Source organism: Panthera onca, chromosome C2, assembly GCF_046562875.1.
Source record: "Panthera onca isolate mPanOnc1 chromosome C2, mPanOnc1 haplotype 2, whole genome shotgun sequence".
Lineage (NCBI taxonomy): Eukaryota > Metazoa > Chordata > Mammalia > Carnivora > Felidae > Panthera > Panthera onca.
In genome coordinates this window covers 49,987,027-50,000,488 of record NC_138347.1, presented here as the reverse complement: position 1 = coordinate 50,000,488, position 13,462 = coordinate 49,987,027, and the positions used below count along the sequence as shown (strand labels likewise).

Sequence of the window (13,462 nt, the reverse complement as noted above, 5' to 3'; positions counted from 1 at the left end):
AGAGGAATACTATTTCTAATGATAAAAGAAGGACCTTCACAGCAAAGCTCTCAACAAGTCCAAACTTCTAAAGTTTTATTTTCTGCTTTTCCAGTAAGGGAATAGTTTAATTTTGCACACAAAAAATAATGGTGTCATTAAATACCATTTGGGCATGTTCTTTACTTTTTTAAAATCAGGAATTTTCATCTTTGTTTCACTCAAAAATAACCAATAATATTGAACCCAAACCAGTCACCTCAATTCTACCTCAGGGAGCTTACATGTATAAATCAGCAGATAGGAACTTTCCAATTTAAAAATACTGCTCAAAACAATAATAAATATCTGTTCATATTGGGAATGAATACTGGCACATATTTGCTGAGTATTATAGAACCAAGTAAGTTGGCAGTTTCTCCTTGCAGAGGAAAGTTTAGAAATGACAGAAAGGCTATCTTTATTCCAATACATTTTAATTTGTTGTTTAGAACTCAGTGGTGTCAGACTACAAACTTATAAACATGATTTTTTAAATGCCTTTGGAAAATGTCCTACTACAATATTTATAGCTCATTATATTCAAAGTATAAAGCACTGACTTTTAAATCAGTTGCATGAATTATAACTCAGTGCCATGATGACATGAATAATAATGTAAAAATCAGATTCATAATTTACCAAAATGTTGGTTGATAGATTGAAAAATTGATATTTAAATCAGGCATTTAAAATGTATGAATAAAAATTTTTAATCAACATGAAAATATCATTTGGGGGATTAATGTTAGAGTTATAAATACAAATCCATGTATTTTTTACGTTTTCCTGCCACTGTCGATATTTACATGACAAGAGTTTAGACAATACTATGTAGTCAACCCAAACTATTTCAAATGTGACAGAATTGTCATCAGCCAAAATCCATTTTGAAAATATTAACACATTCATCACCAAGCGTGCCCTCAAGAGAAGTAGCATTTGGACTTTTCCTATCTTATCATCACAAAAATATTACTCCTAACATCTTGACCCTGACTATGGCTAAACACACACACATACACATACACACACATGCGCAAATAAATATATACATATAAATGTAGATAGACACTTGGAATAACTATGTAGAATCACATTTACAAAATAAAATCTAAGTCATTTATCAACTTTCAGAAAGCAATGGAGTTTTTAGTATACCTTTATCACTAGGATATATAAAAATGGTAGTAAAGGTGGATAAATGTTACCAAAGTATAACAGGGTTAATGTGGCCTTTGGTAGATTTTGATATAAAATCCATCCACATAAATGGCTCCTCAGTATGATGAGAGAGAACATAACATCCGTCACCCATCAACTTACATTATAAAGGAGCAGGTTCAAAGTGCTGACAAATGTACCATTGTTCTCTCTCACAGAAATAGCAGCTGAGGACCTAAAACAGATTTAGAAAAAGGAAAGCATTGATAGATTTTAAATTAAAAGTTTCAGTTATACCTTAATATTAGATTTAAGGCACTAAAACTCGTGAGTAAGCTTGACATACTTTTACCTAGGTCTGGAGTAGGCACACGATTTAAATCATTGAACATATCAAAAAGCAAAAGAGACCAAATAAAGACAAACTGTTCTTTATGATCTTTTTATTTATAAAGGCATTATTTCCATTTTGCATTATATATATGAGACTTTAAAGAAAAATGTCATTCCAATATAATTTGAATCTGAAACAAATACATTTTCATCAATCCCATTAGAAGTTTCATAAGATCAAGGATTTTATTTTACTTTGTTCACTGCTGGAACATTGCATGGCACATAGAAGTATAATAATTATTTATTGAATAAATGAATGAATTTCCATATACACCACAACTCAGGAATGTGTCTACTGGGAAAGTAAGGTGGAACAGAGTGAGATTGTGACACCCTCATGGCCCACTTCCCTTTACACCTGTATCCTTTTGACTCAAAGCGTTTCTTTTCTTCTTTTCCAAGTCTTACTTTTCACCAAGATATTTATCATCATTGTGCCATTGAAACCAGCTGTGACTATTTTTTAACCGAAACAGAATGTGGCCTCCACATTCCCTCATGACTAAGATTAAACAATAACTACACCCTTGTGATAACAAACCCTAGAACTGAGAAGAGAAAGTTTTCACTCAATCACCCCACTTTATCAAAAATATTTGACAAATCCAGTGACTCTGTTGTAATGTGGATATAACCCTGTCTTGGAGTATGTTCTCTGGGAAAAATGAATGACTACATGACTATAAACAGTCCATATCTGAAGTTCCTCGGATCTGAGTGAGGCCACCTTTCTTGGGGGACCATCAGCACCGATGCAGCTGACACCTCAGCAAGAGGCACAGAGCCCCCAGATTCTGAGGCAGCAGAGTCCCACAGTGAGAGCATCTGGCAGAGTCCGAAGCCAAGCAGGACCCAACAATGCAGTGACTGTTCTATCCACTGGAAATAGTACACCTTCTGGACTGCATAAGCACTCCAGTGCTTGGGCAATTAGTGTCTTTGGCAATTCTGAAGGGAGTGAGGAGAACCCCCAGGCAGACATTTGACTAGTTGGAGCCAGTTTTAATTTGGGGGAAAATATATACATCTGATCTGTTGATATGGGTCATAACAATGTTAGATAGATAGATAGATAGATAGATAAAGGACTTAATATAGTTTCCATTACCTTGAGTTTGGCTATTCTCAACAAATCCTGCTATCTTGATAAGTCCCTTCAGGAAAAAAAAAAAATGACTCAAATATAAAGACAGAATGTGAGAGTAAGAATAGAACTTGAACTTACGAGGCAAGCTGGGTATTATTAACCAGGTATTCCAATGGATAACTACAACTAAATTTGTAAAGAAGCCCAGGTAGATAGCTGATGATTGTTGGTGGGTCTGGAGTATCAATGTATCCCGAAATATTTCCTATTTGTACTGAAGTTGAATTCCCATAAGCACTGACTCCAGGAATTGTGGATACCTGTTGGAATGGTAGATCAAGTTCAATGATTAAATAGCTACATATAAATCCAGGCATTTCATATGCAAAATAAAACATTAGACTAGATCATTTATTTCTTTAAAAAAAATTAATATTTATTTACTTTTGAGAGAGACAGAGTGTGAGTGGGGGAGGGGCAGAGAGAGAGGGAGACACAGAATTCAAAGCAGGCTCCAGGCTCTGAGCTGTCAGCATAGAGCCCAACACAGGGCTCAAACTCATGAACCATGAGATCATGACCTAAGCTTAAGTAGGAGGCTTAACTGACTAAGCGCCCCTAGACCAGATCTTTTCTAGCATCTGTTTCAACTACAACATGCCATGGCTTTGAGATTATATGCACATAATGCCATTTATAAGTGATCAATATGTCTTTTAACTAAATGAAACTTCATATTCACCAAAGACACTTTATTCATATTTCATAAGTAAGAAAGGAGAGAGAGTACATGTTCAGAGTGCTACAATAAGTCATTTCAAAATGTTCACCAGTAAAGTCCAAATTCTGTGGCATGGCTTAAAATATTCCTGTTAACCTTATCTTGATTCCCACTTTCGCTTCATATCCCTGTAATCACACACTTGGTTAACAATGTCCCAGATGCAGGGGCGCTTGGGTGGCTCAGTCCCTTAAGCATCACACTCTTAATTTTGGCTCAGGTCATGATCTCACTGTGAGTTTGAGTCCTGAATCGGGGTAGCCTGCTTGGGATTCTCTCTCTCCCCCTCTCTCTCTGCCCTTCCCCTGCATATCTCTCTCTCTTTCTCTCTCTCTCTCTCTCTCTCTCTTTCTCTCTCTGTTTCAAAATAAATAAAAACATTTTTAAAAATTTCAAAAAAAAAAAAATAAGGCCCCAGCCAGTCACAAGGATCTCGTTAAGGCTTTGCACATGCTTTCTCTGCCTCCTTTCTCCCCTGCTTCACCATGATGTATCCTACTCTTTCCCTGAGTCTCATCAGCTTCCCTAGGAAACCTCCTGACTGTCCTACCGCAATGCTCATCTCCATCGTAGGAGGAGTCACAGTGCATGAGCGGTCTCTTAAACTGGCAGTCCCCTTCACCATAATCAGAACTCTTTGTGGGTAGGGGATCCCCTTAGCCTTTGCCTTTGCATGGTCAGCAACACACAGTGACACCAGCAGCTTGGGGCCCCTGAGATAAATTTTGAGCAAATGCATTAAGGTCACAATTTTTTTTTCTGATGTGACCATCTGAGGGTCTTCCTTTGTGGTACGTACATGGAGATTCTCATCCCCTCCCAGGGTAACAGTTCATAGACAGGTTTCAAGGGGATGAACTCCCAGACTTTATATTAAAATATTGTCCATATGTGTATTTTCCTGAGACTGGATTATTCAATCCCACTAAGATTTAAGAACCACCATTTTAGGAATAATCAATAATGTTCTTGACTTTCATAATAATGTTCTTGGCCACCATTATATAAATAATAATGTTCTCGACTTTCATAATAACACTCTATACTTTTCATAGAATACAGCTCCTCCCATTACATCAACTACAGTATGATGCTCAATAAATACTTTTAGCAGGTATTATGGAAACCTATAATACTTACTTTTCAACAAGAGAATAAACTTTATGTGTGAACCTGGAGTACATAGGCAAAGCTGAGGCAATTATCTAGCTAATTCATGAACAGGGCCAGAATTACTATAATTGAAACAATTTTTTTATCCTAATCCAGTGACGTAATAGTCTACTTAATTTTTCCCATGTAGTATTGTCCTTGGAGCAAACTCCAAAGCTGGGACGTCTATGAAAAAATGAAAATATATGCAAATCTTCCCCTCCTCTCACATTTGCCTGACTGGCTAGCTAAATATACCAATTCTTTGAAAACAGAATAAAACACACATACACATATGTAGCAACTTTTATACCTAAATCATTCAACTTTTTAAAAAAGTAAACAGCAGGTGTGCACACACACGCACACACATGTGCACACACACCCAGATGCTTTGCCTGGCATTTCTCCTGAATTGTTTTCTTGGTAGCAGGGCAAGACTTAAATCCAGAGAAGAAAGTGCCATGAAGGAAAGACCCCAGGGTACGGTGGGAGGAGGGAAACTCTGTCTCTCCACGTGGGTTCCTCCTTTCACAAGGAAACACAGACATATAATAACCAGCCTGCGTCACACTCCCTCAGGCCCACCTCATAACCTCTCTGTGCACAACTCAGAGAGATGAATAAATGTTTTTAATAAAAAGAGCCAATAATACTCAAGCTGCAGGCTTGAAATGGTCATGGGCACAATATTCTAACTACCCTCTGGGAAAAGATAAAGAAGGAAATCAGAGAAATCTTTTTCCTGTCTCCCATCCCCCATCAAGTCTTAGAAACCCTGTCCTTAGAGAAATTAAGCCTTCCTCTTTAATCCCAAATAATAATTTATGAAGAAGAAAAGCCAGTTTCTCCTTATTCACTGTGCTAAGTGTCACGCTCATTGGATCTCCTTTTTGTCTGTGCTAAGATTTACCAATAAGAATATATTTAAACAAGCAAAATGAAAAATAGTGCTCAATGAATTTCAGTGTAACACCCCTCAAATCACAATATTTATACTTCAATTAATTTTAATTCTTGGGAGAATCAATTCCTTATTCAATTCCTGTGTGTGTGTGTGTGTGTGTGTGTGTGTGTGTGTGTGTTCAATGCAAGCATACATAATGAATCGCAAAGACTAGTGACTCTGTTTGGGGATGGAAATATTTGATTTTCACAATGACTAGAGAGATTTCCTTTTCTGAACAATCTACTGGGATTTCATGAGTAAGACTGAGTATGAAAAACATTTTGAAATTCAAAGGACAGTCCCACACAATGGAGAAAATCACACCGGAAATGCTGACAGCCCTCTTTCACACGACACTGGTGTGGATCATTCCACGGTAAACATGAAACCTAGGAGAGTCTAGGCTTCCCATTCTATATTTCATCTTTTTTTCTGAATGAGGTCACTAAGAGGCAATAGGCCAAGGGACCCATTGTCCAACTCACTGAAGCAAACAATTTCTGCATGATAAGACAGTTCCATAAAAAGCAGGAGAAACATAGCTAATGATAAAGTGTAGAGAAATATTTATCAATGTCACTCATACAAATAATGTTGTTTAGAGTAGTGTAGCTGATCTCGAGCCCCTCTACTGCTCAGCTACAATAAGGGGAACTATCATTGGAAAATAAAATTGTATGTTTAAAGCCTCACACAAGCAACGGAAGTGATTTGTTCAGTTTTATTGGAATTTCTTCCTGAAAGACAGATTGGGCTTCTGATGATTTCATGAAACGGGGAGAGATTTTTGTTGTGACCCCAAACCTAGCACAGGATTTTACACTCATCTTACCACTAAGTTGTTTCCACAGCCCTCCAAGGTGCTGAGATTGATGATGAAAATGACCACCGCGGGAAAGGTGTTGTTATTGATGAACCCCCTGCAGTGGGAATCCCCGTGCCTTCCATTCAGTGCCAGATCTGTTTCAGAATAACCCGAGAAAAGCACTGTGCAAAAATTAATCTTCATTGTAATGGCCTGCACCCCACAATAGACACTGATGTCTCTTTCAGCTGAAATAAAAATATATAGAAAGCAAATATTAGTCACAAAAGCACAGTGCAGGATACAAGAATAACTATAACATCTCCTAATGTAGTTACTCATCCCTCAGCTTGTTTAACTCATTCCTATGTTTGAATACACCATGACCCAATGTGAAGGTTGTTAAGAGAAGTAGCCAGGGAAAATAGTCTTAGATTTAGCTATTTAGGAGTTATAAAACATCTCTGTTTCTTTGTGTTTGATACACAGTAGATTTGCATTAAATGTCAGTTGAGTGTTACAGAATGATTAGAGAACTGAAGGGGCAAAATCAGGTTTGCAGAGAAAATTCAGAACCAGAGTAATTATCTGAATTATTCAGATAACCTGTCTAGAGTAGTGAGACTCACTGCAAGTGGTAAGTTTTCCCAAGTATAAGGAAGAAGCAGTTAAAATCCCTCATAAGCCATATTGCTGAGCATTTTGGTGTTTTGTAAGCCATCTTACCCAGGATGGAGAAACATAAGCCATCCGTCAGAATTCCATTTTATTTTGCCTATATTAAATTACTCTAGAGAGAAAGGAATGAAAACAAATGTGCTGATACTACAAAAAACATGCATAGCCTGCTTTAAGAAAATTTTGCCAGTGACTATGCCAAAATAAAAGGAATGAGCTACGCATGGAAATTTAAAACATCATTTTCCCAGTTTCCATGATTACTCTATGAGTTATCAGGTCTGTACAGGTGAGCATACACACACACACACACACACACACACACACACACACACACACACGTTTTCATACCTCTATGTAGTTATTTTTCTACATGTAATGAAGAAAATATATGCAGCAAATGGAGAGGTTGGCTGCTAGGCAATTCCCCAGAGGCAGAAACTTACTTTGATTGTTTTTGGTATCTGTTACAAGTTGAATCATGTGCCAAAAGATGCAGTGAAGCCCTAAACCCCAGTATCTCAGAATGTGACCTTATTTTGAAACAGGGTCATTGTAGATGTAATTAGTTTAGATAAGGTTACACTGGAATAGGGTGGGTCTGTAATCCAAAATGACTTGTGTCCTTATAAAAGGAATGCCATATGAAAAGACAAAGACGTAGGAAGGATGTCATGTGAAGACACAGAATTGAAGTGATGCATCAGTAGCCAAAGAATGCAAAGATTGCCAGCAAATGACCAGAAGCTAGGAACAGGGAAGGAAGGATTCTACCCAGAGCATCAGAGAGAATATGGCCCTGCTGACAGCTTTATTTTGAACTTCTAGTCTCCAGAACTATGAGGCAATAAGTTTCTGTTTGAAGTCACCCTGTTTGTATCACTTTGTTATGGCAGCCTTAGGACATTAATGCAGTAAGCTTGCCACTTTTTAACACTCCATTTTACCACTTAGATAAAGAATCAAGGGGTGCCTGGATGGCTCAGTTGGTTGAGTGTCCGACTTCAGCTCAGGTCATGATCTTACAGTTCATGGGTTCGAGCCCCACATCGGGCTCTGTGCTGACAGCTTGCTCAGAGCCTGAAGCCTCCTTGAGATTCTGTGTCTCCTTCTCTCTCTGCCCCTCCCCAACTCGTGCACTGTTTCACTCTGTCTCTCAAAAATAAATAAATGTAAAAAAAAATTTTTAAAGAATCAAAAATAAGCATCAGATTTTCTAAATGTGGATACAAACAAAACAAAAACCGACTAAGCTATTTGGAGAAATAAATCTGTTTAAAAAAGAAAACAAGCAAACTAAAAGATAATTTTACTAAATGAGATGATGTTCACCTAAGTAATATGCAAATATCATTCAAGACTTTTTGGCATAGAATTAATTCACTTAAATGCCACAATTCTAATCTAAGGGTAAAAGTGTTCAACAGCATATTTCTTTGGAGTATTCATTCTCCGTGGTGGTTTTTGATGGCTAAGTGAGTCATATTTTGAAAATGTGAATAAGTAAAAATGAAAATTTCTATGTTTATGATTTTAAGCTCATTACAAAAAGAAAGAAAATCTTTTTCATGGTTAAAGGTAGAGAGAAAGATGGAAAATCTTTTTCATGGCCAAAAGATATATATTAGCCTAATTATTATAGAAAACTTCAAGCAATATTCCCTTCATAGGTGAATTCATTATGAAGTACAGTAGAGGAAATAATAAGTACTACTTAAAATTGGGAGAATATGTCTATCGGTTTTCAGCCACATTAGCTGTTTAAATACAATCATAACTTTGAATGATGATCTTTACTAATAGAGTTCATTTTAATAAATGTTTGTGTTTAGAATCTTCAAATTACATAATATATATACACATATATATATACGTACGTATATATATATATATGTACGTATATGTACGTATATATACGTATGTATATATATATATATTATGTAATTTGAAGATTACATATACACGTACGTGTATATATATATATGTGTGTATATATATATACGCATATATATATATATATATATATGTTTATTTATTTATTTTGAGAGAGAGACAGTGTGTGCACACATATGTGAGCTGGGAAGGGGCAGAGAGAGAGAGGGAGAGAGAATCCCAAGCAGGCTCTGTGCTGTCAGCACAAAGCTCAATGTGGGGCTCAGTCTCATGAACCATGACCTGAACCAAAATCAAGAGTTGGACATTTAATCGACTGAGCCACCCAGGCTCCCACATCTTATATCAATTGACTGCTCTCCATCTATATGCTATTCCTTGGCTCATGCCACCATTATCTCTTGGCCTAGAATATTATATTAGCTTCCTAACTGACTCCTTTATTTCTACTCTTAACCCTCTCTAATTAGCATAGCTGTTAATACATGAATCTAATCATGTTGCCTCTCCTCAAGTCTTCAAAGCTATTCATTTCACTCAGACCAAAATTCCAAATCCTGAACCAAGTCCTCAAGACTCTCCATGATCTGCCATCTTCTTATCTCCGCATTCACATCTCTCTCCCTACTAGTCCCTTGCTCCCTATATTTGTTTCACTGAATTTCTTTTTCAGTTTTTTAAATGCATCACAATGAGTGATGAAAGCCAGAGTAGCTGTTACCTCCTGGGGTGGAATTGTCTAGAATAAGAGAAACAAGAAAAATTTGTGGAGTGATAAAAATGTTCTCTATCTTGATCTGGTTAGTAGTTACATAAGTACATTCTATATGTTAAACAACTGCAAGGTGCACCCTTAAAATTGGTGCATCTTATTTTATATAAATTATTCCTCCACAAAATGCTGTGAGCATTTAAAAAAGCCTAGTACAGATTTACACAAGGCCATTAATTCTCTTTTCTCTGCTTAGGATGTCTTCATACCTCCAGTCTTTGTGTAATTAACTCCTATTTATTCTTCATGTCTTGAATTTCATTGTCTTTTCCCCAAAGATTTTCCTGATCCAAAATCTAAATTATGTCACTCCATTATGCTGTCATATAGCCTTAAAATCATGTATGTATTTGTGTACTTGTATATTTATCTTCTCTATACACTGAAAGTCCCAGAAAGAAGGAAGCTATAATATTCATTGATGTGAGTAATGAATTACTTAATCACATGAAATATTGGAACAACAGACTACACTGAGGATTTACAAAGTAGTGGTACTTATTCTCAGATCATAGTCCATAAGAGGAAATAGTCATGACCCAGTTTGACAGAAAGATTGGGCAGAGAACTATGGGGTAGTACAGAAAGTGAACCTCACCTAGACCAGCTGGTTAGGAACAGCCTCTTGGAGAAGATGCCATTGACCTGAGTTTTGAAGTACCAATAGGAGTTAGTGATATAAAGGAGTGGAAATTTTATAACACAGACGGGACAGTGTGAATAATGATACAAGTGCGAAATATGCTGAAGCCTGGTTGAGAGCTGGACAATTATGTTGTCATTAGAATTTAAAATACAAAGGAGGAAATGGTAGAAAATGAGGTCAAGTGGCAAACACAAGGGCAAAACCACAGGAAACCTTTTCATACAAAATGGTCTCTGTAAGATAACAAAATATCTACCTCAATGTCGATCAAATCTTAGCTTCCAGGGAGTTCACTAAGAACTCTCTTGATGTCCAGTAGATAGGGAATTAGTATCACTGCATTACATGTAATATCACAAATGTATTAAAGTGAATATATATCATTAAATACGTTACAAAGGGGAAGTATCATTCCCTGTAATTTAAACCACCTAAAGACTTCAGCTTCTTCACCTTTGAGAGGAATTAACTGATACTTAGAATAGCTTCATAAATGGCAAAGATTACTTTGTCCAGATGTACAGCTCTCTTCAGTTTTCTGTGTTTAACTGAAGGCTTGTAACTCCTGAAATGGAACTGAATTTGCTACAAGCTGATCTCACTAGGAGATATGATAACAAGAGAAACGCTTTTCCCAGTGTAAGAAAAGAGATCTGTTCAAATCCATCCTAACCCAGTTTTCTAAAGACTTTTCACTGTCCCTTCTGAGAAATACATTTTTTTCCTGGTTGTAGACATCCATTCAGCACAACTTTTTCCATTTGTGATGCTTTGAGGAGGAAGAAGAGATACTTTAAGTTGCTGAAGGGCAATTTCTGCAAAAAGAAGACAAATTTTTTCCTCAGAGTTAGTGAATAACAGTTGTTCTCAACAACTAAATTTTTTGGAGCCTTTTTATTGTCCAACCTCTGGACTGAGTTGGTATATCCTTTTGAACAACACTTGAGTATGAAGCAACTCAATGATTACAAGTTAAAAACAAAAATATCAAGAAATAAATACCTTTAGATTTTTGATTTTTAGTGTTTTGTGTTTAAACATACAAAGCATTATTAAAATGGCAGGCCGGCTTAGAGCTTATATGCAGTTATACTGCCAGAATGGCTATTTTTCCCCTGATGGTTTAAACAAGTTAAGCATTTCACAAGACTAAAAAAATGCAGTATTGAGTCGAACTCAGGTAAAAAAAAAAAAAGAAGTGCTCTGCACTTCTCTCACCTATCAATCAGGCAATGAGATTATCTCACATTTTTGAAAATTATGCAAATTTTAAATATCCTGTCGCTGTCAACTATCTCTCACGACATAAAAAAAAGTGTCCAGATTTGGAGTTGAGAGAGCATTGTTACCATATAAATGGGAATAAAGAAAGGATGAATCCAATTATCCATATGAATAAAAATCTCGTTCTACTTCATTCCCAATAAAGTTCCATTCCTAGAAAACCTAACTACACTTTTCCCTTTAGGCACAATCACTGACAATATATTTGTAGCATATAATTCATATACCTAACAAGTATATCTAACTTTGTTCTTTTCCTCAACAGTTCCATACGCAACTAGTTTAATTTCAATGGCATATAGATGAGACTAAAGATCCCCAGCTTTTGATAGACTGAATGATTTTCATCTCATCTCAATACTGTTGAGACCTACATTTCTTTAACTAGCATCAGAATATGTATTTTAACATTTTCTAATTGTTACCTGGAATAATCAGAGCACAGATCAATACAGTTGTTCAAATAATTTGTACACACATATTCTACAATACAAATATGGCAACACCCCCAAAAATTGGGCTGTAGACTGGTACTCAGCCCCACAAAGCAGTGGCTCAAAATGTTCTTTCACCCCTAACCTGAAAATGTAAAAATCTGCATGAAAATCAGCAACTCTGGGGTCAGTGCATAATATTAAAAAAAAAAAAAAAAAGGTGAAGTACACAGGAGTTTAAAACACAAAATAAGTGCCATCAGTTTTATACAAGCTGGAGGCTATTGTTCCTATTTATTTTCAAGACCTAAACTACATGCCAGTTCATGTCAACAAAGTATTTTTAAAAACCATTTATTGTATACATATTACACGTCAGTCTCTGTACTAGACTCTGAAGATAAAGGCATTAGTAACACTCCTTTACTTCAAGATGCTCATGTTTAATTCAAGGAGACAGAAAAACTAGACGATTATAATGCAGCTTACTAAAGATGAGGCTTATATACCATATTATATACAACCATGTGTCTATAAGGGAGGAGTGCTTGGAAGGGATTGTTGAGAAGAAATAAATTCCAATGGTCTAAATTCTATAAGAAAATGATTAGATGATGGCATGAACAGATCTCAAACTGATACTCAGACTTCTAGCTTTAGTGGGTGACTAGATTATTTCCTGAGATAAAGAATGCAGGAAAGAAAAATGAAAATCTCAGTTTTTGAGAGGCTGAGGTATATGTGGGACACTCAACAGAAATGTACAACAGGTAGTCAGAAATAGGAGTCTACTATTTGGAGAATAGAAAAGAGTGAAAAATATAAATTTAAGAATACCAAATACTCAATGTATCACTCATAAACAATAATAATAGATGAAACACCCAATGATAGAATTCAAATAAGAGGAGAAATAAGCTGAAAACAGAAAAATAATATATACATTGTCCATTAATGAGACTTTCCCTCTTTTCCCAATGGAGAGTAATAGTTCTCTGGGGCTCTACCTTGCATCCATTTAACTGTGACTCTACTGTTCTGCTTATCTTATATCTGGGAATGGATATTTGCTTTCCCAGTAGATTATGAACTCATTGAAAGCTCTGGATTTTCCCAGAGTGCCTAACAAATACTCAACAAATGTCTATTAAAATTTGCTTAATTCAATTCCTTCACAAACAGCACACATGGTTTCTAACTTTTAATAAGTTCTAAGATTCACAAATATGTGTGCAATTAATACGATTTCATGTTTACTGTTCATCCAGAACTCATATTTCCTATCTGTACTCTGCCACGTACCTGAGATGATTCCTGTTTTTAGAGTTTTAGACAAGCATCAATATCTTTAATGTCAGGTATTTTCTGACTTCCAATTGAGAAAACTCAACCCATTAAGTATT

At 36.0% G+C, this 13,462-nt stretch overlaps 1 protein-coding gene across 2 annotated transcripts in view; it reads right to left on the bottom strand.

Annotated features, from left to right (window-relative positions):
• ZPLD1 (zona pellucida like domain containing 1) overlaps window positions 1-13,462 on the bottom strand; it is a 74,120-nt gene that overhangs the window by 24,123 nt on the left and 36,535 nt on the right. The window contains exons 1-4 of one of the 2 annotated variants that reach the window (XM_060640133.3): window positions 10,294-10,366; window positions 6,380-6,600; window positions 2,804-2,985; window positions 1,345-1,417 (exon numbers count right to left, since the gene is read on the bottom strand). In XM_060640133.3, coding sequence (XP_060496116.3) covers window positions 1,345-1,417; window positions 2,804-2,985; window positions 6,380-6,556 — 432 coding nt within the window. In that variant the 5' untranslated portion in view covers window positions 6,557-6,600; window positions 10,294-10,366. Of the gene's footprint in view, window positions 1-1,344; window positions 1,418-2,803; window positions 2,986-6,379; window positions 6,601-10,293; window positions 10,367-13,462 lie in introns of those variants that run through there. The other variant, XM_060640132.3, reaches the window with a different exon arrangement.